At 35.4% G+C, this 27,696-nt stretch overlaps 4 protein-coding genes across 9 annotated transcripts in view; 2 read left to right on the forward strand and 2 right to left on the reverse strand.

Moving 5' to 3' along the window:
* On the forward strand, nucleotides 1-8,818 carry Madm (MLF1-adaptor molecule). 4 transcript variants are annotated; one of them, XM_012372079.2, is made up of 11 exons: nucleotides 1-814; nucleotides 2,106-2,192; nucleotides 2,902-3,126; nucleotides 3,215-3,345; nucleotides 3,421-3,515; nucleotides 5,778-5,861; nucleotides 5,920-6,228; nucleotides 6,374-6,533; nucleotides 6,622-6,808; nucleotides 6,894-7,025; nucleotides 7,113-8,818. In XM_012372079.2, exons 1-11 carry the CDS (start codon nucleotides 686-688, stop codon nucleotides 7,416-7,418), a joined length of 1,845 nt encoding a protein of 614 aa, XP_012227502.1. In that variant the 5' UTR covers nucleotides 1-685; the 3' UTR covers nucleotides 7,419-8,818. The 4 variants fall into 4 exon arrangements, with proteins under 4 accessions (XP_012227502.1, XP_012227506.1, XP_012227505.1 ...); XM_012372083.2 differs by having other exon boundaries at nucleotides 6-814; nucleotides 5,941-6,228; XM_012372082.2 differs by having other exon boundaries at nucleotides 9-814; nucleotides 6,906-7,025.
* The window catches only part of LOC105675158 (uncharacterized), a 21,536-nt gene continuing 2,258 nt past the window's right edge, over nucleotides 8,419-27,696 (reverse strand). For both annotated transcript variants that reach the window (XM_067354854.1, XM_067354853.1), the window contains 19 exons: nucleotides 27,587-27,678; nucleotides 27,329-27,418; nucleotides 26,755-26,858; nucleotides 15,335-15,399; nucleotides 14,948-15,107; nucleotides 14,615-14,757; nucleotides 14,272-14,476; nucleotides 14,028-14,189; nucleotides 13,443-13,724; nucleotides 12,767-13,015; nucleotides 12,513-12,688; nucleotides 12,240-12,389; nucleotides 11,755-12,037; nucleotides 11,338-11,547; nucleotides 10,966-11,116; nucleotides 10,663-10,885; nucleotides 10,449-10,578; nucleotides 10,246-10,366; nucleotides 8,419-10,123 (listed from right to left, as the gene is read on the reverse strand). In XM_067354854.1, the coding sequence (XP_067210955.1) occupies nucleotides 9,399-10,123; nucleotides 10,246-10,366; nucleotides 10,449-10,578; nucleotides 10,663-10,885; nucleotides 10,966-11,116; nucleotides 11,338-11,547; nucleotides 11,755-12,037; nucleotides 12,240-12,389; nucleotides 12,513-12,688; nucleotides 12,767-13,015; nucleotides 13,443-13,724; nucleotides 14,028-14,189; nucleotides 14,272-14,476; nucleotides 14,615-14,757; nucleotides 14,948-15,107; nucleotides 15,335-15,399; nucleotides 26,755-26,858; nucleotides 27,329-27,418; nucleotides 27,587-27,678 (3,721 nt within the window). In that variant the 3' untranslated portion in view covers nucleotides 8,419-9,398. The remainder of the gene's footprint in view (nucleotides 10,124-10,245; nucleotides 10,367-10,448; nucleotides 10,579-10,662; nucleotides 10,886-10,965; nucleotides 11,117-11,337; nucleotides 11,548-11,754; nucleotides 12,038-12,239; nucleotides 12,390-12,512; nucleotides 12,689-12,766; nucleotides 13,016-13,442; nucleotides 13,725-14,027; nucleotides 14,190-14,271; nucleotides 14,477-14,614; nucleotides 14,758-14,947; nucleotides 15,108-15,334; nucleotides 15,400-26,754; nucleotides 26,859-27,328; nucleotides 27,419-27,586; nucleotides 27,679-27,696) is intronic.
* LOC105675162 (uncharacterized) lies at nucleotides 15,512-17,339 on the reverse strand. The gene is made up of 2 exons (XM_012372094.2): nucleotides 16,989-17,339; nucleotides 15,512-16,447 (listed from the first exon to the last, which is right to left on the reverse strand). Exons 1-2 carry the CDS (start codon nucleotides 17,042-17,044, stop codon nucleotides 16,129-16,131), a joined length of 375 nt encoding a protein of 124 aa, XP_012227517.1. The 5' UTR covers nucleotides 17,045-17,339; the 3' UTR covers nucleotides 15,512-16,128.
* LOC105675161 (electron transfer flavoprotein beta subunit lysine methyltransferase-like) lies at nucleotides 17,778-26,241 on the forward strand. Of its 2 annotated transcripts, none has more exons than XM_012372087.2 (3): nucleotides 17,778-17,988; nucleotides 21,837-22,363; nucleotides 25,710-26,241. In XM_012372087.2, exons 2-3 carry the CDS (start codon nucleotides 21,853-21,855, stop codon nucleotides 26,048-26,050), a joined length of 852 nt encoding a protein of 283 aa, XP_012227510.1. In that variant the 5' UTR covers nucleotides 17,778-17,988; nucleotides 21,837-21,852; the 3' UTR covers nucleotides 26,051-26,241. The 2 variants fall into 2 exon arrangements, with proteins under 2 accessions (XP_012227510.1, XP_012227512.1); XM_012372089.2 differs by lacking the exon at nucleotides 17,778-17,988 and adding an exon at nucleotides 18,062-18,682.

The following is a 27,696-nucleotide window of genomic DNA, read 5'->3' on the forward strand; positions in this document are numbered from 1 at the left end:
TATCTCATCGAAGGAGGCGTTGTCACGGTCAGTTGGCCAACAGGTAGCGTCGCAGTCGCGACTAAAAGGTGTATTGCCACTGGCTAATCGGGTGGGCGAACATGACCCAAGGCACAGCAAAAATGAGTGCCAGAGTGTGTGTCACTTCGAGGAAGTTTTGCTCGCAATAGGGAGGTTTTATTTTGACAGTGCGATACGGGAGCGGCTAGCGCGATGTCCAGCACCACGGTGTGTCCCTGAGCGAAGCCGAGTAGCATCGAGTAGCGCGCGTACGTCGCGTAAGATCAGAAATATCGCCGCTCCGGGTCTCAGCCAGTTGGTGACGAGCGGGCGCGCTGTGTGCACCTGCATGTGTCACTTGTGAATGCAGTGCGATCAGGGCGCGTAATATCTGCCTACGCGTTGTTACGCACGAGTAACGCGCAGTGCACCGTACGTGACGTTGTTATTGTTGTTGTTGTTATTGCTGCCGTCGCCGTTGCCGCCGCTGCCGTGATCGACACCGACGACGCCGACGCTGTTGCCGCAGCCGTTTATCCGCGTGCACGCTCACCACGAGTCAGTACGTTGCCGGTACGTTGTCGTAGCGAGAGCCCGATGCGGGACTGAAAGAGCATCAAACGCCGTCGTCACCGATGAGTTTGGCCTGCTGTTCGCTGCTGCCTTTCTAACGTAAGCGTGTGTGATGCCCGGGAGCCGCTCCAGCACGGACCCAGAGCACAAGTCACCGCGGGAAAGTGGTGAAGATTCTGAGGATGAAAGCGAGATCCTGGAAGAGAGCCCCTGCGGGCGGTGGCTTAAACGTCGGGAAGAGGTATATGTTTGTTCAAAGCATCGTGGTTTTATTCCATTCTATTTATCTTTATTCCTACCTTTAGAATTTCTGCTGACGTAGAGCTCCTTTGTATGTTAAATTAGTTTGTATCTGAAGTCTCCGTGGTTTACTAAGGTCTGACTGATATAATAAAGATGAAAGATATGATAAAAATCTCTTCTATGCTTTCAAGCGTCTTTTCGATGCCTCTTGAATTTTACGTGTCATTTAGTTTTACTCGTTGTAACAATTGAATTAAGAACCATCATGATAATATGATGTTTAGTAGGTACGATATCTTCGTGGAATGCAAATCATAAAATTGATTTGTGCTAAATAGACTCTGTATTGATTTTAACTATTTGTTTGACTGAGCACTGTAAGAGCATTCTGTTGTTCTGCATTCTTAGGTTTCTGCAGCCACTGGAATCATACAATCGAATTATTACATGTGAAACACTTCTGTTAATGCTCTTCAATATATATTTATACGTATATAACTTATGAACAGGGCTATAATAAACATATGTCTTAAAAATAATTAAAAATCAATATTTTCATAATGTACTCGAACACAATTAAACAAATTTTAATTATTATGCAGTTTATAATTATGCTGAAATTCAGAAATTGAATTCGACTTACTTGTACTTGTATACTAATATCTTATGTATGTATTTCTGCATGTCTTAATTTTGTTCACAGATATTTTATGCCAACATTGTGTTATAATAATTATTAGGATAACTTATTTCAAGTTGCATTTATACAGGTGGACATATGTACACAGATGGTTCTGTTATAAAAAGCTTCTGAATTATTGAGATTTCCTTTCGCATGGCAGAAATATCTCCTTTGGATTATTGTTTCCCTTATTATTCAACATGCTTCATCTGTATTTTAACTCATTCTGAACTTTTGGCACAAACAACTTACCAATATTAAGTCCATTCATATTTTATCCTAAAAATAGATTGCTGACGTTCTGTTATCGAATGTATAAATTAATGAAATTTGATATTTAGCAATTTCCTGTGCTTTTCTATATAGAAGAAATAAAATCATTTTTACTGTTTTACATATGGTATTAATAAAAATTAATTTCATGCATCGAGTAGTTTTACAATGGGTAAATTTCACACTTGGATTATTATTAAGCTTTTGAGTTATCATGTGGTTTATATTTTGTAAAATAAATTATAATTATATACTTTTCACAAAATAGAGATCAATGTATACACTTATATGTGTATATATTTTGCATTAATCATTAAACACGTGTCTGTTTCAGGTATATGTAGGTTCCAAATCCACATTAGCTGAAGGTACTAACTTTGGATCGACAAGAGGAACTGAAAACGAAGTTACGGAAATGGAAGTATGTATATACTGCGAAACAGAGGAAAAAGAATAATTTCTTTGTTTCATGTTATTTGCGTTAATTAATTTTTTTTTCTTCAAGCTACTTCGCAGAGTACGTTACAATAATTTGAACGAACACAATAACAATTTGCATACATTACATGCTATTATGAACAAGTTCGACATTATTGTCTCTGATATCTGCAGCACAAACCCTCTTCTGAATCATCTCCCCTCCCCGAATTCCTAGCAAGGTCACATTCATGTAATAGTAAATAGGCGTTGAAATCGTTTCAACGCCACTTTAAGTACGTTTAAAATGGACGATTACAGTAACACAATCCATTTACTATATATAGATCCGTACCTTCTATTGAATGAACCTACCCAGTTCAGCCTACAATACGCATTTACAACGTCTAGGTCAGATACCTACATAAATATCCGAAATAACAATGTACCTGAGCAGTGCTCGTAAATCTAAGGTTGGCTCCAGAGAAAGCTACTACCTGCTACCTACTTGCCTACCTACTACCTACCTACCTACCTATCTGCTTAATTAATTTTTGTACAGTACTGTACCATATATTTATGAGCTTTTGTAATAAATCAATTTTACAGTCCGGTTTCACTTTTTTATCGTTAAGATAAATTTTCTTAGCGACGTAAAGTAACGTCGTAAATCACCAATCAGACACACTAATACTTTCTTTTTATATTCGCAGGTGGAACATAGAGATGTTCCAGGTATTGACTGTGCCTACTTGGCAATGGATACAGAAGAGGGTGTCGAAGTGGTATGGAATGAGGTGCAATTCTCGGAAAGAAAAAATTTTAAAGCCCAGGAAGAAAAGATACAGCTCGTTTTTGAGAACCTCACGCAATTGGAGCACCCTAACATTGTTAAATTTCATAGGTATTGGACAGACACTCACAATGACAAGCCCCGAGTAAGTTCATAAACTATGTGGCTCTTCTTGTATCTGCATAAATGAAGTTGGCGCATTATTAACTTTCACTTTTATGTTATTTCCCAAGGTTATATTTATAACAGAATACATGTCATCTGGATCCCTGAAACAGTTCCTAAAACGAACAAAACGTAATGTAAAAAAGTTGCCTCTACAAGCATGGAAACGGTGGTGTACGCAAATACTTTCTGCGCTCAGGTAGTATAAACAATGTGTAACACAAATTGCACAACTTATTCTCAACTTACGTATATCGCATTTGAAATGTTTCAGTTATTTGCATTCCTGTTCACCTCCCATTATACATGGAAATCTTACTTGTGACACTATATTTATTCAACATAATGGACTTGTAAAAATTGGTTCAGGTAAGTACTCTCATGTAAGAGAAAAGTAGCGAATGAGTTTTTTTCTGCTATATCAAATTTATATACATATATTAAAATATGCATACCGAGGTATGCATTATATATATATATACATAATGCATACCAAGATATCTAGACAAAATCAGATAGTATGTCTGTGCATTATATCTGAATTTGTACCTGGGGCAAATAAAAACTGTCGTACGACAAAAACGTTATTTTCTAAACGAAAGTAACTACTATATAACAAGATGAGATTATTGTATATGTGAGGTATCTCTATCTTTTCATTCACAGGGTTGTCAGCTTATATTTTTGTTTCGCCATAATTTCTCACGGAAGAAAGGCAAATATGTTATATCACAAGCAATCTTTTGTCTGAGAAACGCAATGAAAATAGCAACTACATTTTTACTAGCATTTTCTGTGTATTTTGTTAAGGAAAAAGAGAATTTAAGACTTAAGGAATATGTAATGCTCACTAAACTAAACAGAAAATGATTTATCTTGATATTTTTTGCTTAGCTTAGTGAATACTATTTGCTTTATAAGCTCGGAATCAATCTTTTAAATATCCTTTATGTGACAAGTATAGGTGAAGTAGGTATTTCAGAGATTGTATTATGTGCTTTTTATTTGTTCATTCTAGCTAAAGTAAATAAGATATAACAGAAATAGATACATACTATATGACAGTAATATACTATTATTGTGTGTCAAAATAGACACGCTTTTCTGAAGCGATGTTTTGGCATACAAATTCATGAAAATATTTACTTGCATACAGAAACAAATATATGTGTATATCTCAGTTATAATCTCACAAAGAATTCTTTACTATGAATAATTATAATTGTAAGGCAGTGTATTATATCAGACTTCAACAAGTATTATAAAACAATGCTTGGTTAATGCATATTTAACAGGGATGCATCAAACGTGATATTTACTAATCATTTGTAAATAGTTAAATCTTTTTTTTTTTAGCGTAAATAGCATCCTCTAATATATATATCTTATCTCTAATATATATATATAATGCGACTGTATAAATCATGAATGTTGAGAATTGAATATTGATTGTGACTACACGGGAATGAATGTGGTTTTATCAAACTATACTTAATTTAAATGTGTTTAGTGTTTGTACATATTATTACTCTATCTAGATTATAACACATTTTCTTGTCATTCTATATAATGTTAGTAACATGAGTCCATTAGAAAAATTGTGTTTAAACTGCCTTTTCATATTAGGAGTAACTTGAGTCCTCATTTTTAATTGTAGCAAATAGGCTAATCTAGATAATGAAAAAAACACAGCAAAGCCTTTGACGAAAGAGGAAGTACAAATCGTACTTTCGTCCATCCAGAGGATAAATCCGACGTCGGTGCCCCACAATTGGTGTAATTGTCAAAGGTGGTGAATTTCAAGCAAAAAATCATTTGGCAGATTGTCATCAGCTATTGCCAGCTAAGTAAATTAAGCATCGAGAGGTAAACAACTTCAATACTAATTATAAGTAGTTCTATTTAAATGTACAAATAATTAAAATTTATTTTTATTTTTTTTAGTGCTACTATGTTGCACTATTTATCCTTCTGGTTATTAATTGTATTTAACTAAGAAGGACAAAGTGCTGTTGTGTCTCTTTGTTCTCCTCACAATCATCTGGCACATGCATTTTCATTGTACCTTTATATATATATATTTTGTTTACACTATAATTACTAAAGGGTTCCTCAATGGTTTTCTCAAAGGGTTCCCGACATTCATGCAAACTTTACGAAAGTGGCTCTTCATATAAAAACTGTAATTGTAACACAAAAAAATATGTGAAGTTATTTGTTTGAACGAAATAATAATTTATGTTTTATTCGTACATCTGTACTTTTCAGAAAACACGTTTTCCTCTTCAGAGATATTTTCATATTTGTATATGCGAAAATTATTAATTGTATGAGGGCTCAAGTTACTCTTAGGATAAATTTTCAGCCAAAACACAATTTTTCTAGAGGTTTATCCATTCATCTTGATGTAATAGACAGCAGACACACAGAACGTGTATTCCAAACGTGTTAATTAACTACTCGTGTACTTTACTTGTGTGTCGCACCCACAGAATTCTGTCTGTTGGCTGTCCTATCAAAGTTTTCTAACATACGGTTGAATATATTCATATTAATATGCCATTTTTATGTTGACGGCTTTGCTTGGAAGGAAGCGGTTTGTCAAAATGACAATTTTATTTTTAATTACAGTAGCTCCGGATGCAATTCATCATCACATCAAGACTTGTAGAACGAACATGAAGAATATGCATTTCGTGGCCCCAGAATATGGAAGTAAGTGCGTTACTTGTGCGCCGAACGCATGAATCATATTTTTATTGTTATGTTTAAGCTGTTTATTTTCTCTGTCAAGATTCCGTCACACCAGCCATTGATATTTATTCATTTGGAATGTGTGCTCTGGAGATGGCTGCGCTGGAAATTCAGGGAAATGGTGATACGGGTACAACTGTTACCGAAGAGAACATCCGGAAGACAATAGAATCTTTAGACGATGTTCAACAAAAAGACTTTATTCGTAAATGTCTTGAGGTGGACCCACTTAGTAGACCGAGTGCGAGAGAGTTGCTATTTCATCCCGTTCTATTTGAAGTACATTCTCTCAAGTTACTCGCAGCGCACGCCTTGGTCAATTCAGCTAGTAAGTCGCAGATCAACTTTGCATTACAAATACTTCACTACGATGATTTGTTTTGCATTACTCGAAAATGAGAGGCGATCGATAAAAACAATATGAAAAAGTGACTAACGATTATAAAACATAACGTGTAATTTAACTTTCACAGCTAACATTTCGGAAACGATCACAGATGAAGTGTTACAAAGGCTATATGGACCAGATACCGTAGTTGCCGAAATAAAGTATCAAGGGCTGCCGCCGCAACAAATTCGATTAAGTGATATTCCCGTTACGGAAAAGTTAGAAAAATTTGTTGAAGATGTAAAGTGAGTAGCTCAAGCATGGGATACATGGGCCTGGATTTTGTTTCTTATTTCGGACAATTTGGTAACCAGAGCCACTTTATGTTACCAGGTACGGAATATATCCATTGACTGCATTTATGGCGAAATTGCCGCCGCCTGTCCGACCGAGGGCAATATCGCCCGAAGTGACAGAATCGGTTAAATCGGTTACACCCGAGCCCGTGGACGTGGAGTCTCGAAGAGTAGTTAATATGATGTGTAATGTTAAGCCTAGGGAAGATAGTAATGAATTACTTGTGAGTGTGCACATAGAGTATTTCAGAGTGAGACAGCTTACAAACTGTTACTGTGTCAAATCTATATATTATCAATATAAATCAGTATGTTTTGCAGATGACAATATTGTTACGAATGGACGACAAGATGAATAGACAATTGACATGTCCTGTGAGCCAAACGGATACTTCGATGCTTCTTGCGCAAGAACTTGTACATTTTGGGTTTATTAATGAAGTGAGTTTTGTTGCTTCGCGTACATATTGCCGACGTGTTTTTCTTTTCTCCGTGGGAGACTTTGCAAGATGCTTACAATTGTTGCAGAACGATCGTGATAAAATAGCCAATTTAATTGAAGAAGCATTGAGGAGATACTTCAACAAGCAAATGGTAACGCCGGGAATGGTATCGTTAACCAATCTTCCTACTCAAACTACTTTATTGCTGCCTGGTTCGGAATTTCCATGTCTGCAACACTTTGACAATTCCATGTGCAACGCCACAACATCCAATAGTGATAGTGCAACTAACCTGCTGCCAAAAACCTCAGGTATACCCGTGTCAAGTAACAAAACGAGTAAACTTCACGATGATGCAGAACCGCCGACAATCAGCGAGAGCGGTAGTTAACCATCCAGGACGTCTGACAACTCAGTTCACTGTGCCACTTTGCACGCTTTATGTATAGACTGGCTATGTATTTTTATATTTAAGTAAACAGAAAAGGGGAGAGGAATGGAAGTAAAGGTGGGAGGGTGCCGTGGCTACACCTTTAAGGTAGATACGACTGGAAATTAAGACCTGCTTAGCGTTTCATTACTTTCATGTCTAGGCGATCAAAGTAAGAAATCTGTTGTAAAATTTCGTTGGCCTTTTTTATATTTTAGAGATTTTATGTTGCGCAGATTGTTACCTGTTATACCGTTATATACAGGTATGCGATGAATTAACAAAGAACGTATAAATTTACTGTAAAAAGACCAAATATTTGTGATTGTATAATTAAGAGAATAGTTAGAGGTCTGCTGAATATCAATTCATATTTACACGAAACTATATACGATTTGATACTTACCTGTCGTGATCCAACGGGATACAATTATGAGAGTTTATTATGTATTGTCTTTCTCGTAATGTCTTTTAGAATTACAAGAGGTGAAAAATTAATCCGCCAAAAGTGTATATTCCGCTCTGCAGGAATGACGATGTTTACCATAAAATTTATTTTGTGCGTACAAATTGACAAGAATCAATTTAATCATACGTACAAAACTATCTTTTCACTGTATACCTATTATAAAATTGATTAATATTAAAAGAAATATTGTATAGATCTAAAGCTCCTTTCAGGCGAATTTTTCGAATCATCTCTCATCACTCTTCTTGTTTTTCGTCAAAATACTCAGTGTCTTATAAAGTCTGTCTAAACATGAGCGAATATAAGTATTCGCGGAAAGAAAGTAGCATGCTTGTCTAATTGTCATACTTTTTTTGTTTTTTAATTAGGAAAAAAATGTAATATTGGCTCAACAAATTAATAATCGTATAAAAGCCACGGCCCTGCTCTATACTTGGGTATTATTGATGTGATTAAACCAAGGTTATTAAATTTCGATAAAATTAGCTGAAATCCTTGTAAATACTTTATATTTTTAAGAAAAATCTGTTGACACAGAAAACTAGTCATATAGGTATATTCGAGTGCTAACAGACTAACACAGATCTTATTACGTCTTTTGCATTTATAACACGTGCTTGGCCAAGAAATACCGCTCCAATTTCATACCTCGGTCGAATCAATTTCAGTGAAGCATTTCTCATTAAGTAAACGACTAACCCTACTAGAGGTAACTACTACCTACAACAACATAAACTTCGATCTTAAGTATGTAAGTAGATTATCAAACTAAATTGAATGTGTATAGCTTTATAATACAAATTATAAACGACGAAAAGCGCGACGACTGACTCGTGGATATTATGAAAGGGCTGTACGATGACAGTGATAAATAAATACTTTAACTCGAAAATATCATCATTTGGATCACCTTGCCTTTCGAAAAACTTTCTATCGTACATAAATCGAAGTCTTATGTAGTACACTTTACTTTTCATCATTATACTCGTTTATTGGAGGGACGATAAGTCTTTTTTTACGACATACAACGGACGTAAGTATAAATGTTCTACAATGGAATGTGAAAAATTTGAGATACTTAAAGTAAATAATTTTTCGCATTTTTTTTTTCAATATCATTATTGCTGATTAGATATCAGCAATCGCATTACGATCAGTCTGGCGATTATGTGTGCGCATATGGCGAAAGTGTGAGAAATGAGAAGATATTACATCTATTTTAAATCTTGATTTCCAGCTTTCAAGTATGATTGTATCACATTATACGTTATGGGCATCGAGTCCCTTGTGCTACACAGCACGAAACGTAATATCAACGAATATTATTCTAAATGAATCCACTACTTTACATGTGACAATTGTGATTTACTTATCCATGTGGCAAAATTTGATGTGATGAAATGTGTTTTGTACAAATTTAACAACCTACACTTCTTCACCTATCGTACGTTCTCTCACAGTATCAGCGGATCTTAAGCCCCGTCTTTCGCGTGCGTGCGATTGAGCAGGTAATCAAGATCGTGAGAGATGCGGTCCAGCATACCGCTGGTCGCGCTGTCGCAACCACCAGTCACGACGATCTCCGGCGTCTTCTCCTCGCCGTCGGGCTGCTTGCGCTCGCTCGTGTTGGCGATGTCCGGCATCACTACATGCTCCCGGCTCTTCAGCTCCGTGTTCGCCCGCGACGACAGCTCGACGTCGCTCTTCACGGCCAACGTGACGTCCGGCATGGCGCCCAGACGCGATTCCACGTCGGCGCTGCAGAGAACCTTGGCCGAAGACTCGGCGGACACGCTCGCGGCCGGCGCGAAGATCTTACCGTCGCTGCGATACTTGGTCGCGTCACTGCGAAAGCTGCAGCAGTCATTGACGCTGTAGGTCACCGCGTCATTGCGGGAGCCGCGTCCGGAAAATGTCGGGTCGACAAACAACGGCTGTTCCTGATACTTGCGCGGACTCGTGCTGTAATTCTCGAGATTAATATCGTCCGAATGATCGATTCGGATCTCCGGTAGGAATCTGCTAGTCGCGGGGACGGAAGACTTGACATAGGTGGATGACTCGGACACAAAATCGCGCATGTCTATGCTACCCGCGGCGACACCTCGCACCTCTCGGTACGGCTCGCCGGCGATCGACGACGACGCCGGGGGAGTCGCCGAATCGTTCTCCACCTCTGCATCACCTTTCGAGCAAACTGACGGACATAATATGAATATTAAGAGCATTGTAATAACAACGTTGCTCTTTTACCCCCTTATCAGAATAACAGCTAACCCGATTAGCATAATGTCTCAAGCAGGGTTAAATTCAGGATACCTTTAATTGGTTCTGACGTGTGTTCCTCGTCTGCACTGTGTTTCCACCTGATTCTTCGTAACATTGGTCCGATAATTGCAACCTCGCCGTTAACGATGTATACGATTATTATATCAAAGCCCTGCGTCAATATTAGAGGATAATTTTAACACGTGTGTCTAAGTTTGCTTGGCGATGCAGTTTATCGTCATTGCGAAACTTACCAAGGCGAAAGATAAAGATGCGAATACATAGTGGAAAATTATGGATGATGAATTTATGTAGAAAATAGAGGATGCCTCCATGGCGACAATGCCGCATATAACGAGTGCCGCGCGGTGCAGTATTCGTATTCTGCAATAAAGGGAATCGTATAATTTGCAAAAATCTGTAAAAACTATAAATCGCGTGAAGCGCATTTTGTCCTCATTTAAATACCTCATTTCTATAGCTTCTCTTTTCATAATGTTGTCCTCCACTAATGTGTGAACCTTGTGGAGCACGCCCATATACAAAAGCACGAATATTAAAGTCATCATCGTGGCGCAACTAACAAATATGTTATAGACGCCGCTGCCATATATGAGCCACCAGGATTCGTGTCGCCATCCGATACTCTTGTGCGTTAATTCGGTCGCGAATACAGCCAAAATCGGGACACCTGACGTAAATGATTATAAATGACGTTTGGCATTTTATGCACATTTCGAAATCGTCCAATCGCTTAGGTATATATTGTACCGGTTATCACGGCGATGACTGTCGGCTGAAGATGCTGACTCGGTCGGATTTGCGTGAGCTCGGCGTATATTATTAGAGCCTCGGAGATGGGTGCGGACATGCCCACGAGAAGAAACGCTTCTAATCCGATCGCTACGAGCGAATAAGATGACTAAAACACAAAGGAGTTAATAAAGAAAATGTTCAAAGTGGAACAAAGTTCAAGTTTGTAATTTGTAAGATTTTTGAATAGGAAATTATATCGAGATAGAATTATTTTTATATTACAAGTTTATAATTCATAAAAATTATGCAATTCCATAGGTCGTAAAATTGGTCTCAACTAAAACGTTATATTTAAAATAAACACATACTTAACAAAAGTATAATTACCTCTGGGAGATTATTATAAACGGCATAAATAAAAATAGCCATTGCGCCGATTAATGCACCGCAGCATTGGAGTTTTAAAAAGTTCAGCCAGCTTCTGTGCTTCCACCAAAAGGTGCCTAGTATGAGAACGGATAGCAAGCACTGAACAAGACAACTGCCGCATCCGAATATTATAATGAATGTAGTTTGCTCTGTTTTCGCTAGTACTACCTGCAATATTCAAGAATATTAGTAATAAATAATAGTAAAGCTGTTAAAAAACTTTGTAACAAACCATCTTTATTTTTTGAAAAATATGAATATTTAAAACAATTTGGAAAAAAGATTATAGAATTTCGATTATAGACATTTAATGACATATATGAATTTTAAAAGTGATAAAATTACGCGAACTTCTTAAGTAAAAGCTACACTTACTTTTACTGCACGAGTCGTCAAGAAAACAGCGACGGTGCCTGCAGTAGGGCACAGACAATGCGTTGTCACGTCGCCGGACACTGTATTCGCTATACAGCTATTGAGATCCCACGATCCAGTGTTACCCATTAGGCCGCAGGAAATATTCCAAGAGCTCGTCTGATTTTGTAAATGTCGGATTTGCAGATCAACCCATATCTTATTGTACTTATCGGTGCCAAAGGAGGGCACCGCGACAGTGATCACTCGAGAATTGATGCGAAACTCCAAATCCGTGCCATCGCTATAATGATAATTGCCGTTTTATGTCTTTTTATATATTTTTACAATATGAGAAAATCCATTTTGTATTTAAAAAAAAACAAATTTTTTTTATTTATTTAAATTCAATCTATTTAAATAAGTTTTTCCGATCCTTAAAAAAGATAGATAAGATCACTCTTTCTTTGAACAATTACATCGTTTTTCTAAATCAATTCACTCACTCGAGCTCCTTAACGTAAGCTGTTGGTAAAAAACGCGACATGTTTTTGTACACTATAACGATTCCGGCAAACGTGCTATTAGACTTTACATTGCGCTCTTTTTTCTTCCACAATCGTACTGCTACTTTGTCCTCGTACCAATCTGGATATCTGCAATAAAATTGAGAGATTATTTTATGACATAAAAATGTCAAAATTGACTTGAATATAAATTTTCAACACAGATATACAATAGATAGAAATATAACATAAAAATGAATAAGAAATAATTACACATAATCGGTCAATGGTGTCTGAAGAGAATGTGTAATACTATCTCCGCTGTGCGATTGCAATTGCTGAATATCCACAACCATGGATGATAAAGGCAGATGCTCACACACATGTTTCAATTGTGTAGACCAGTGGATTAAATTGCGCTGCGTGAGTTGAAGTAATATCGATAGTTTCTAAAAATGAATAATTCAAAGCTTGTAAATACACCTCTTTTTTACAAAATCACCTTTTCATTTCTAGATTGACCTTACCTCTTGACTCAATATCGAATATTCATCGCTCAGTATTCGATTCATTATGTGAGTCAAAGGCTCTGCGGAAGCATAGGCATCCAGTGGATCAATGCTGTGTTGATACCGTTCGATTTCCGCCAACATGCTCATTATACGATCGCCTTCGCCAGGATACAGCGACAATGTACGCTTGTTTAAGATCTCCCAAAAGGCCAAGATCGTATCCGAGCTTGTGGAATTTTGATAACCCAATGTCAGGCTTCGAAACTGTAAATTAAATTTATTTTATAACGTTAGTAAGAAATTTGAAATATTTTTAATCAATTGTAATAAATTAGCATTCGTAAATTAAAAACTTTTTGCTAATTTTCTATGTCATTTTATACTATTTTAAACTATTTTATATATATATTATACATATTTTGTACTAAATGATGTCAATTACTTGTAAACTTTTATAATGTATTATAATAAATATTGGAATATGATTAGTAATAAAAAAATATTAGCGTTTTTTAATTTTTGTATGTTAAATCAATTTTAACTTATGATTTATTAAAGACGTTCTATTGTTCTTCTATCTTATTCTATCTTAAGTTTTAATGTGTTTTACTATCCACATTCAACTCTAACAAGTCATCGTGACTCTTCGTAAATGTAATCAACAGATTGATGAGAAACAAGAAATACTTACATTATTGTACGGTAAAAGCAATGGCTCGTATAAGCAGGATGAAAAATCCGGTATCTGCCATTCGGGCGTGGTAGCATCCTTCATCGAGCAGAGCCTGGACACTCGTCGGCCCACGAAATATCGCGGACACTCCAGCAGTGCCTCCGATCCTGGAGCAGTATCCGGCCATTGCAAATCCCAGGATATTCCGTTGACGCATATCGGTATCAACGTTCGATTCATCACTTCAACTCGGACGGACATAGATTTATGCGCTACATTGCAGGTGTAGATCGCGGATTTCTAGAGTGATAAACAAACCGCTTTGAATTAAACGGTTCACTATCAAGTGTACTAATTATTCTGTTTTCAAATGTCTATTAATCTTATCAGCAAGCTAAATTAGAAAAAAAATGTTTCACGGTCAGAGGAATAGATAAAACTAAGTAGATATGATAGTAAAAACTTCTGTGGAGATAAATTCTCTACATGTTATCACCAATGCTGCGTTTCAACGAAATAAAAAACGAAGATTATGTATTACATAGCACAGTTAATTCGATAGTTAATCGATTAAGAAACTCTAGCATGAGATGACGGTTTTACCTGAGCATTGGTGATCTTTAACATGCTACCCGCCGGATAAAGGTCTTCCCAAACTGCTCGACCAGGTTCCAGTTTAAGCAAGGCGCGATTTTTCGTCCAACCGAAACCAATGCCGATGTTACGCATATTCGGAATCATACATGTCAATTGTATGTTGCTGCCCTGTGAATCATATGATGATATTAATGTATCTTTTAAAATATTAATTTTTTACACATCGAACAAACTTACTATCATGGCTTACCTTTTCTATAGAAGCGCTCATCGGTACTACCTTCACATCCGGTTCATCTCTGATCTCGATGTAGATCCCTTTGCACTGCTGCACACCCCAATCCACCACCTGGCATATGTATTGACCGGCATCAAGCAGCGTCGCCTTCTCGATTGTCAATATCGATGTGTATATGTCTGATCCATCGTTCGGGAAATTGCTAATCCAAATTTCTCTAAAACAGCAAAATGATAAAAAAATATTAAGTCTTGCTTAAACAAGCTTAAAAAAGAAATAAAGTATATATATTTTAATTTCTATATTATTTTACAAAATTGTAATGTAAATTTTGAATAATTGTTTATTCTGTTACCTGGTAGCTTTACTCGTGTTCACCAGCATGCCATCTTTGTACCAAATAAAATTTATACTGTAGCTTCCTTGAGCCGCACACGACAAGACGATATGCTCTCCCAAATGAACCTCGTTATCATTTATTTGATTAATTCGTAGACTCTAAAAAGGAACAATTTGCAACGTTTCTCAATTATGCGAAAATAAATCACACTCTCAAAAACTGTCAATTGACATATAATTAACTCTATTTTTTTTAAATTGAATAAAAATAGAAAGCAAACTTCAATTAACGTGTGCAAACACAATTCTGTCTTAATTTTCAGATATCACACATTTACATTATACGTACTTGTAGTCTAAGTGCAGGCTTTTGTTGGAAGGTAAAATGCGTCGATTCTAGTGCAATCTCGCTAAGACGTCGACGTTGCACGAGTCGATTGAGAGATTCACGAATTTTATCTCCATCGTCAGAATTTCCGAAAAAATGAAACGTAACTTCAGCGGTAGGTCTGTTAAAAAAAAATAATTCACGGTGAAACAATCTAGTTACTTTCATTGCGCAAAATGCAAAAATGTTTAGAATGAGATTATTTATCGAATAAAATTGTGTATCTTAAAATATATTTTATGGTAAATAATTTTAATCCCAGGATTTTATATCAAAATAATTCAAGATGCAATCCATCTGCGTATTACTGTGTACTTTTTTTTTATCCTTGTATGTGTACCTACTCACGTCACGCTCAGGATTTTTAATTCCTCCATCGAAGTGATATTAGAGTTCCTTAGGTATTTTGCAAGCTACGAGGAAAGTTCTTATGAATTAAACGAGTACGACATCGATCGCAAAATAGAGAACTATAATATATAATAAATCGGAATGAGGAAACAAGAAATAAGGAAAGTAAAACTCTTTGTGTCTCGTCAAAATATCATTTAATCATCATATCAACGATGGTACAAGTTTACATTTTTCTTCGACATGGTTCAGCTGTCGATTTTTACCAAGTATACATAATAAAGATTATGTTTGTTCTTCACAACAAATGGTATACATAATTAAAAAGTACATACATCAATAAATATATCTTATTCAGTAACAAAGTGATTCCAACTATCACTCGCTTGTTGAAACAAGAATAAATCCGTTCTTTTCAGCCGCATTGTATTACACTTCCTGCATTCAAAGGTGAGTATATATTAGAGAAAAAGGAGAAATGAGAAAAATAGAAAAAGAGTATTCGAAATCAAAGGAAGTGCAATCAAAGAGCTAAAAAAAACAGACCTAATATCGAGATGGCTGGTATATCTCGTTTAATATATATTTTAACATATAATGTTGCTTATCAACACCCTCGCTGATAAGATACACCAAATACATTGCTAGATCAGTATTCCTCCTTGCACTCTTTGTTGCAGAGACCTCCTCAGTACAGAGATAATCCTTAGCAAAGTGCTTCGACTTATAAAGGACTGCGCATAGTCCATTTTTTTTCCTTATTTCAATTTTCAAGGATGAGCGTTCCCGTTTCAATCCGGTAACTCCAAAAATAATGAATCCTCCTTGGCAATCAGGACGCATGACATATCTGTGCTTCCTGGGCAAAAATGATCTCGTATCACCTCCTCGGACACACTTAACACCTTGATCCCGATCTCCCGGCAATAAGCCTCGAGCAGTGTCATCTGAAGGTGGCTCGCTGCATCCATCTTGACATTGAGAGGTACAAGACAAACGCTGCCTTGAGTGTTGCATCCTCTGGAAGCCAATTCTCGAAGAGTCGGCAGCATACCGCAGGCGATAGTGCTTCGGCGGCACCGCTTTTCTTCGCACCACGACGATTTTCCACTGTAAATCATTCTTTATTATCACCTTTGCAAAGTGTTGTTATATAAGTTGTAGCGCAATACAGCGTAAAGCGACGCTTGGAATTATCGTCGGCACGCCAAGATATTTTTTTGTAATTTTTGAATCGTCTCAAATAATGATTTCCATGAAAATATAAAGATATACCAAATTTTTAAGTATTTTTTAGATCGTGCCAGATAACAATGACCTCGTTACGAAATGTTGCAATATCTTTTTTGTAAGATTATCTTGATAACAATTTCTGCGATATCGCAGATATGCGGAAATGTGCAAAGTAATGTTACAAGGGCAAGGTGATTCTAAGATTGCACAATGTGAGATTGTGATTAGTCATTTCTGTGACAGATAAATCAAAATTTCAAAATCGTCTTGCCAGCGCGCCGTGACCAAGCATATCCTTATCGCCGTCGAGAAAACCGTCTATCGCGCAACTCCTTATTCGCGTGCGCGATTCGGGAGTAAGTACAGCGTGAAAGACACAGAAATCCCGTCGGGTCGAATATTCTTTCCGATAGCTTACCTGTCGGTCATTGTGATCTGTGTGTGGTAAGATTGCAGTTTCTGGCAACAAGTCATATCTGTAGTCAGTGTCCCCTCGGATGCTTGCTCGTTTGGCGGTTTAATCCTTAATGCACCTTTCTTGCACACTTCACTAAATGAGGGAATCTTCGTAGTATTCGTAACCCCGGTTGAATGAATTTTCAACGCTGTTGGCTTGCTGTAGCTCGAACTTTTTCTTGCTGGACCACTAACAGATTTCTCTTTCTCCGCTTTCACTCGACTCGGCTCTGACGTAAATTCGCGCAACACTCGTGTAACGATCTCGTGGAAAGAAACTCGATTAGTAACTCTCCACTAGATTCCGATTACGTGTGATGACCTGCGAGCGTGGTGCACGGTTTTTATACTTTGTTCCCCCCTGCCGAGAAAATTCTTCCCCACCATTCGGCTATCTTCAAATGTAACAGAACATATGATAGCCTTACAGGTTCGTACTTAAGTTAATGCAGATAGGCGCTTTTCGCGCCTCGTACAGAATTAAAAAAATTTGTTTTATTCATTTTATTAAAACAATATAAAATATCAAATGCTATACTGAGCATGCTCGAGGTTAATATTGTATGCAATGATAGAATTCATTAATTTTGCTTGAAGAAATACATTTAATTAACTTGTTAATATTTCTTATTTTTCTCTTCTCCATGAGGGGTCTATTCTATTTATGTCAGTAAAATATATACGTTACTGAGCGTATCAGCAAGACTCGTGTATTGCGTATGCGCAAAACGTTCGTCCTCATCTGGGAAAACCGATCCCCACGTAAACGTCGTTGCTTTTGTGGGGTTATGTACATAACGGAGTTTTTTATCACTATACATCTGATGCGAATTTTACTGGGAAGCCCGAGAAAAAATGCGAATAAAGGGACGCTAACAAAATTGAATTAAGGATTTCGTGCACCGAATTTTCTAGAGAAACAGTAAATCCTAGAACACAAGTTCTCTGAGAACGTATGACAGGTAAAAATTTATAGATGATGAAGAAATGATTAACAAAAAAAAAATAGCAAGAAAGACAAGAGGTTGTTTAATTGTTTAGTCGTTGCTGTTTGATGTTTTGCATGTAATAATAACAATATTATAATTCTTTTAACGTTAATTACGAATTATGCAAAAATAATTCTCTTTTTTTTATAAAAAATAAGTACAAATATGCATGAAAGTAGAATAAAAGTAGAATTTTATTTAAGAAAGATAAAAATAGGAATAGGTGAAGTATTTGTATCAGAAAACAACATGTGTGATCAATATTTATGATTAAAATTGGAAATTTTGATGAAATTAATAGGTTGTGCAATCGGTTATAGAATTTATGCGGAAATCGTGTTAGAGGAAAACACATGTGTCATCAAATACTGAAATTAAATATCAAAAATCAATATTTGATTATCGATTGCAATTGCGAATGAATAATTTTATCTATTAAGGAATTTCATAAGATAAGCAACAATGACCAATATCGCGCGCATGTAAAAATAATAAGATGACTATTGACAGTCTCATACTATGTGATTCATTTTAACACCATTTGAGTGTCATACTAGTTGCACATTAATCGATAAATGGCTGAGTATGGCTTCAGTCTCGTTGCATATATGTTGCGTGTACAGCTTTTAAGTGTTTCCTTGAAACATCGGTCGAGCATAAGTTCAAGGTAAACTTACGAGAAAAACTGTCGCATAAGCTTCTTTGCTCTTATATTTTCATATGTTAATGAGATGCGATAGAACTTCTGTAGACACAAAGTTATCTTTACAATTGACTCTAAATTTTTTCTTGCCTCTTATTCTTGTATTATTCTTTGAGGATAAATGCCAAATTTCCAATATTAATACGTCAACTAAAGAATCATTAAATTACGAAATGCAAAACAGCACGAGTTTACTCATTGATGTTATTATGCTCCTTTCACTCGATCTATATGTAAAAGATATGTAAAGGATAAAATCTATATGTAATATATTAACCATATAGAAGAACGATTGAATTATTATTGAATTATTTATACGCGAAATATCTATCTCATCAGCATAAATTCGACATAATATTCGATTGAAACAAAAATCGTACCCTTCTGAGAATTTCAGTATTATTTTTCAGTCTATTTTCAATAATATGTGGAAAACATTGACGTTAATTCCGATGACCCATGCGTAATAAATATTTATTAGTACCGATGAGACCTCTCTTTAAAGAGTACCAATAAAAAATTACATTCGAGCGAACGACAGATTTAAACGATCTCATAACTCATTCCGCGTTAAACTTTCAGCGGAAGGAAAATTTCAATGGAATTTACCGAGAACATGGTCGTGTTAGAAAACATAATTACTTAGTAGCAGCGCAAACAAATTTCCATCGACGGCGAGAAACGGCGTTTCAGGTCAGGGTAACGTGTTATATCAATTCATTGAATTATCTAACAATTTTATCGTTATATCCGACTTCTTCGATCTGTGACAATCGTTTATACGTGAATTATCTTATGACATTTGTGCCTTTAACGAAGTCGACTGAAAACTGAGAAGCTCACTATAGAAACAACCAAAGATCTGAAAATACAAAATGCAGTTTTAATACATTTTAAAAGTTTAATCGTTTATTGAGCGCATTTAAATCTTATATTAAAAAGTAATTATACCGCGTATTAAAAAAAAATGCAAAATTATAAAAATTTGTTCTGCAGGTTGCATCACGCATGTATCTGCTTTCAATGTTCTGTTTCATCATCCACGATCACCTGACCAGAAAGAGCCACGTTGAGCGACTATTTCGGTCAATAAACTTCATTTTGACAAACGACTTGCGACCATCCCAGATGTTCCACCCTGAATCGATTACACGTGTGCTCGTATTATATTAATCGCATATAACTCCTACGGATGATGCAAGTCGCGGATGCTTTGTTCCATCGTATTTCATCATCTGCGCAATCATGCAATTTCCGCGATAACGGGAACGTTGACTTAACAAAATCTACCTGGGAAAGTATCGGATGGAGGATCCCCTGATAAATGCGTCACATAGTATTATAAGTGCACGATCGCACTTTTGTTCAAAAGAATTATGTATGATATTCAAAGTGAAATAACTGGAAAATGCCTCTATTGATTGCATAACGTAAAATATTTTTGTATACGCCACACGGCGAAACAACTCTGACAATGTTTTTCAAGTTATATAACAGAGCACATAATATGTGTAATAATGCCAATTATTAAGTTTTAATAAAAAATATATTACAATGAAATGTTATAAGCGGTGGAAAAGTTGAACAATTCGTGTAACTAATTTCAGAAATATGATTACGTGAATTCCACGTGTCGCCGTTCTATTTCGATCATATGAAAGTTGTAGAAATGAAGGCTTGTTTTCGTAACCATTGGTCATCTGCTTTGTATTAATGAAACTAAATCGAGTTTGCTAATATTATCACAATGACTGTATAATTCGTATTACGCAACATACTTTTTGTGATATAACAGGATTATACATTGTGGAAAATAAACAGAGGAAGCATTTTCGTAATTAATTTAGAAAGGGGCACTGAAGGTGATTAAGCTCTTAAAAATTGAATGAATTAAAGTGTTGATCTGGTCAATACTTTTAGAATTCTGAATTATCAAAATATAAATTTTAATAAGGTTTTTGTCTTCATCTATAAAAAGTGTTCAAGAATTTTAAAAAATCCAATTTTTTTGAGGTTTTTATGAATATCATACATATAATTTTGTCAAATGGATTTGTATAAATTCACTTATTTCTTATTGGCAAACGTAATCGATAAAATGTGGCGGTCAAGAACTTTACAGGTGTTCTTTTATATCAGAGAATATTTTATGACTGATTATGAGTATATATATTATGAGTATAACTGATTATTGGAAATCCCAAGAAGTCTGAGACATCGATTATTGTTTTTGAAATCTTTTTTCATTACATGTGGTATTTTATAAAAGCTACGCAGCACCCGGGTAGCAACTCGACTGTTCAAAGTCGATACATTAATTCGTGGTAACAGCCAACAAAAAATTCTTTTGATAATTATTGATAAAGTGGCCAAAGTCAAAGATGTAATAACAATATTATAAAAAACGCGTAATCAATAAAGTACTGCACGCTAAGAACACTTTTATTCTATTAGAATATACACTAGAGTGTATTTTTTATACACAAAACACGAAATCTAATTATCTCGAAATAAAACATGTCTGAACATGGACATTTTCAATTATGAATATAGTTTTTGTATCTCTTGCAGCAGTTTTTCCTCATTCGCATTCTCATGCATTACGAATGCTGTTTGCGTAAATGTAAATTTCCTTAGGGAAATAACCTGCAACGTCAATACAACTGGCATACTTATTAGAATATAAAAAAAAAAAACTCATGTTTAATGTTTTTTAAATTGTTTTAAGATACTCGAGAAATCCTTAAAAATCATCCAGATCAAAGTGACAAGTATTTTTAAAAGAAATATAGAAACAAAATATTTTCTGTATTTGCGTTTCAAGTTAAACGTAACTTGGTCAATCAATAATCTTATCGCGTACTTATAAATTGAGACAAAAATTCATCATTATCGCATGCACCATTGCAAATCATGATATGTTTCTAGGAAGACAACCACTTATCGGCGTCTTCATTGAAAAGTGGAAGTCATCAATGAGTGATCATGTCCGTTCTCTTGAATACTCTGCATTGTAAAACAAACAATTGATTTCTGGATAAATATATTTTTAGACTTCTTCGATAACACAATACGATGTAATTGAACGAACTGATTTATAAATAGCATCTCTTTTCAGATCTCAGAGATAAGCGATGATCGTCGGAAGAATCATATGTTTGAAGAAACAGTTTTTCGCACGAAAATTTTCAAAGAGCACAAAGGAGGCATGGGACAGTTTTCTGCGTAGCAGCCCGAGAGCGTCGCTCAGAAGATTCTTAGAGAACCACGATGATGTGGCGAATGAGATTTTACAAAACACCGAGATCACTCGTAACCATCTGACTCCGGAATTGAAATTATTCCTGCTGACTCAGAATTGTTCCTTGTATCACAAGCCTGTCATTAGCGAACATGAGGATGGAAAATTTAGCTCTTTGACTAAAAACGTATTCCAAGATCCGTATTGGTCGATATATTGGCCTGGGGGTCAGGCACTGACAAGATTCATCTTCGATGAAAGAGAAAAAATTCTAAAAACGATGTCAAATTCAAGAAAAGATACACTAAGGATCCTGGATTTAGGTGCGGGATGCGGCGCTGCAGCAATAGCTGCCAAATTGACAATTGGAACCTGCGAGATTATCGCGAATGATATCAGCAGAGGTTAGTACGTATAATACGATCATTAATTTTATCAAGAATATATGGCAGTGACAATCTTATTTTTGAAAGGATTTGGAACGAGTTAAAATATAAAAAATGTAATTATCATGAAGGATGCATTGTAGATATCTCTAGAATTAGATTTTTGTTAATGCAAATTAAAGTTCGCTCGAAATTAAATATCATAAAATTCTGCACTTCTCAGAATTAAGTAATGAAAGTTGTTGGCGTTTTTATATATTTTTGTTGAAAGAATATAATTTTACATTATTTACAAAGATGCAGATAAAGCGAAGCGCCAGAAATCCGCGACTTTCTGTACATATTCAACACGTGCCACTCGGCTGTAGCTACAATGCCCTTGCGTGATAACGTAACCGATAACACAGTCACTTAGATACACACGGGAACTCCATGAGTGGGCTAATAAGATAAAGCTAATAATCTATAAAAGTTTTATAGCGATTCGTATGAACAGATATATAAAGTTGCAATCAAACGTCGCAATAATTGTAACATTAGTGAATATGACACCGCAATATTTTTGCAACGTTATTTGCCGATCATGTTATGATAATGTTTTATTAAATAAATTGTTATCGCTCTTTATAATTTTTATAATACGTGTTTTAGAGTTTCATCATTAGAAAATATTATCATACTTGATTTTATGTTTGTTTGGTAAACAATCATACAAAAGTGTGTCGGAAGACGATTATAAATCTTTCAGATAAAATACGTATATCAATATTGCAGATAATACAAAGCGTATAATATTGCGTCAGTTTATTGTTTCTTAGAATTGATGAAAGATGAGATGAAAGTGGAACTTTCGCTTCGTGCGAAGTTCGTCGGACAAGAAGGAGGAAAAAGAGGAAGAAGATGTGTTCAGGGAATCACCGAATCGTTCCGAACGCAATTTAAGCGAAGATTGAGAGAGAACCTGAGTCAATGGCGTAATGTTTAGTGGGCTATCTTACACGTATTCAGGCTGAAAGTATCGGACGAAATTTTTGTAGATTTGTTCATCAGCACCTAATGAGCTCTAACAAATGCTCCATTGAGAACATCAGAGATTTTCCGCAAAAGAGAAAAACAAAGAGAAAAAAAAAATACAGAAGGCGATATGGCATTCTTCATAAAGATTTTTGCTTTCTATTACTCTTAATTATTCATTCTTTTCTTTTTTTCTGAGAAGTATCAGATGTCAGGAATTTCTTTATAAAGTACAGCTTGATCAAGGTCGAGTCTTTTTATGTCATTAGGTTGAGGAATGTCGATAGATAAAGAAAATCAAACAGCTAAGAATTTAAGAGGATAGTATGCTTATTACGTGGAAAGAGATGAACAGATCCACAATGAATCAGCGCACACACGCCGATGAGAGTCCAGACACAGATAAAACCGGATTCTATGGGCGTGATTCAGGAAAGATGCATTCGAATGCGTCCGCTGAATCCGTCGTTCGCGTGCCTGTCGTGCCTATAATCACGCGAGCTAAGCAAAATAATATTGATAGTAAGTGTCGCATTTCACACACAATACATAGAATTAAAACATCCTCCTTTTTATCAATGAACGTCTTCTGGCTAAGGCCCTCCTTCTCGACGTAAGCGATAAGCATATTTTTCCACGAATGTCCAAGTTTTTGTTAATTATCATGAAAGTCGTCGACACTTTGTTCATTCTTGATAAAATTATTGCGTCAAAGAAATCAGTCCAACTGCGACACCAAATCGTATTTGGCAATTTTGTATCAGTATTCGAAATTGCATTATCCGTATGCATTTGTATTTCTAGAGTTTGGGATTAAAAGGGAACTTTCGATCGTTTTTCAGCGAATAATAATTTAAGAAATTATGTGATCCATTAGGTGATAGACATTATCTTGAAAGTATTATATTACATCTTGAGGGCTTAGCAGGACAAGAAATGTAGAACGCTTGGCTGGAATTCCCCGCAGATATAAAGAGGAAGGGTTTCTCCCTCGTGCGTCAGTGAAAGGCTGCTAATTCCTGGTATTGCGTCTGTGTACCAAGTGTATGGTGTACTAACGGATGAACCACTTTCTAACAATCCAACGCCAAATTGAATAATGCTATTTCCTCATGAGATTATGCAGAGATAATTTCCCGAAGAAATTATATTGAAAAGCAACGCATTTTCAATGATTATATCTATATTGAAAATCAATATTGGAATTAGTATTTTCCTTGGCATTATAGTTAATCATATTAAGCATAATTAATGTAATTTTTACATTGTAAATTACGACATTTTAAAATGCGCGTTCTAAAAAAAGAAGAAACAAATATACAAACACACCGCGTATTGTCGCATTAACAAGATTTTCTTCGTTTATTTACATACGCAGAAAAAACTTCCAGAAATATAGCATAAACGAATATAAATGAGCTTTCCAACAACGTTAGTTTTTATAAACTTTAAAATTCACGGAATAAGATTATTCGCTGCTTGTACAGCGTTTCATATTAATCTGGCACGCTTTTGGCTCGAATCGATATAAGTCAAGGACGTTATGTTTGAATACAAGAGAGCGCGGACATTCCAATGTCCACAAGCAAAGTCAATTATCACGTGCAACAAAAACTCAATGACGTAACTGTATGTATAGTGAATAGGATCAATGTCCAGGAAGTTTGCTTTCTTTTAATTATCCCTATTAGGAATGAAAACATCTGATCTTTGTGTTGCATTCAATCGCAAACGTCTCATCTTTGTGTGAGAGTCGTTTATCATATCGATTTCAAACGACTTTGCTTATCGAAGTATAAAAAATATAACATTATTTGTACAGTATTGTACAGTAATGTGTACAGAAATTGTACAGCATCAAACAATTGTAATTTTTTGTCTACAAATTGCTTGTAGAAATGAGATTGTTAGCTAATGTTTTAGAAATAGTTGAATGAAGTCGTTCAATTGTTATTAGTCATGCCATTAACAATGTCAGTACAAAATAGAAAAATATGAGCTATGAATATTCATGAGTATATCTATTAATAGAGTGCACCTATTAATATGACTCAGAGTTATGGGATGTGATAATAACCATGTGCACGCGATCAATTACGTTTGAAAGAACGTCTCTTAATCATGCAAAATGACAGATACACAAGATAAAAGCCTGATTTCAGATAGTGTAAAATTTGTCTGCCGAATTTCCGAATAATCTTAGCGGTGCTATTGTCCAAGAATTAAGAGAGAACGAAATATATGCATTAGTTTCACATATTATTAATGATAGAGCAACTGTAAGTTATGATTAACATCCTCCTCATATGTGTACATGTTAATGATTATTAAAATATATTTTTTGTTTTAGTCGCCTGCGTGGCCATTGCGATGAACGCGATATTGAACCACGTGGACATCGAGGTGTCGTGGAAAAACCTCTTGGAAAAATTCCCAGAAGATTTATACGATGTGATTTTTGTCGGTGATTTACTATATGATGAAGAAATAGCGAATGCCCTAATTGCGTGGTTGGAACACACATATGCGCGAGGTGCGCGAATTTATCTAGGAGATCCAGGAAGGTATGGATTAACCGAAGATCTCAGGAAGCGATTGAGATTGTTGCGACGATATTCCTTGCCTCAAAATGTCAAGAAGGAGAATTGTGATTACGACACGGCTGTCGTGTGGGAATTTGTCGGACTGTGACGCACGTAGAATTTACTAATTAAGTGAAGTACGTTTGAAAGTGCAATACCGGGAGATATTCTAATGTAGAATTTAAAATCTTTTTATATTAAATCATTTGTTAATCTTCGGACGCACTCACAATCAATTGATACTTTATTCTGATGTATTTATTATTTCTTTACTATTAATAAACGCTTAATTGCGCTCAAGTTGCAAAAGCCGATTACTCGACCGCTCTTTGAATCCATATGCATGGATTGATTAAGTAATGTGTGTTTGTTCAGACGCATGTGCTGTAGCGTTGACGCAAATGCACAAAACTACTGACAATTATATGTCGTATATATCACATAGTTATATGAAACATTTGTAATTTAAAGCTCACCGCAATGACAATCACGTATGTCATGCTTACGTAGAACAACAAGCATGATTCCCCGTGGAGAAATCCTCACAATGTTTCCAACTAAACGCGCTCAAAATAATCACATGTGTGTATATCCTATTTTAAAAGCAGGAAATTCTGTTTCATTATATAATCTGTGTGTGCATGTCTCGTCATATAAATATGCATATATACGCCAGCGTCGCGGTCGCATTCTTATCGCAAATATTTACCACGCATGTCGTCGCGTCGAATAAAAATTGTTGTTCGATACGATTTGTATTTGCTTAGTGCATATTTGCAAAGATGAAATTAGATCTCTGATTTGTTCACTCACCTGCTTGCTGACGAACGATTCCAAACTTCCGTGCTGCGGTATCTGACCCATACGGAGAGACGTAACATTAGACAACTTGATTCTGCATTCGTATCTTGATCGATCTACAAACACAGAGTCCATACATTTTATATGAAATGTTCCGCAACAGTTACGTTTTATTTTTATTTATTTTCTTTGTTCAATTCGAAATTTATTTTGGCTTAACCAAAAACGCTAATAAACAATGCTTCATAAAAATGATAAGAATTTATTTTTTGTTTAATTTCTGATGAATTAAACAGAAAATTTTGGTATTTAAGATTTTTTTTTTTCTGACAATAATAAATATATTTAATGTTAATTTAATAAATTCTTTAAAAAATTCTTTAAAAAGTTCTTTAAAAAAAAATGAGTTATTGATTTATTTTTATTAAAAAAAAGATGAGTAAAAATTGATAATAAAATCGATGGCTAAAAAAAACTGCGATGAACTTTACGATATTTTGCACATATGTAAAATACGCAGAAGCTGAAATGACGATAACAAGTCGCAATTAATTATTCAATATGCAAGACATTAATAGACACTTACTATTATATATTTTTGTGCCGTCTTTACAGCTACATGGCTGCTGCTGCTCGTCGATAGGACACTGCAGTATGCAATTTTCCGAAGCGCATTCTGCAAAAAAAAAAACAATTTGTTATAAAATTTATATTGCATAGAATTTAAGAGATTTTTGCTTTTTGATACGACCTTTATTCGTACTTTGCTAGACTTTGATAAGAACGAATAATCCGTGTACCAAAATAAAACAGATAAAGATATCTGATTGAGATAAAGCGGTACCTGTATCCAAAGTGTCCAAAAGACGAGTTTCACAATTATGCCCAACGTAGCCATCAAGGCAATCACAACGCATTGCTTCTGCCCCAATTTGTCTGAAAAGAATGAATTAG

This window comes from Linepithema humile, chromosome 5 (assembly GCF_040581485.1).
Source record: "Linepithema humile isolate Giens D197 chromosome 5, Lhum_UNIL_v1.0, whole genome shotgun sequence".
NCBI classification, from domain to species: Eukaryota; Metazoa; Arthropoda; class Insecta; order Hymenoptera; family Formicidae; genus Linepithema; species Linepithema humile.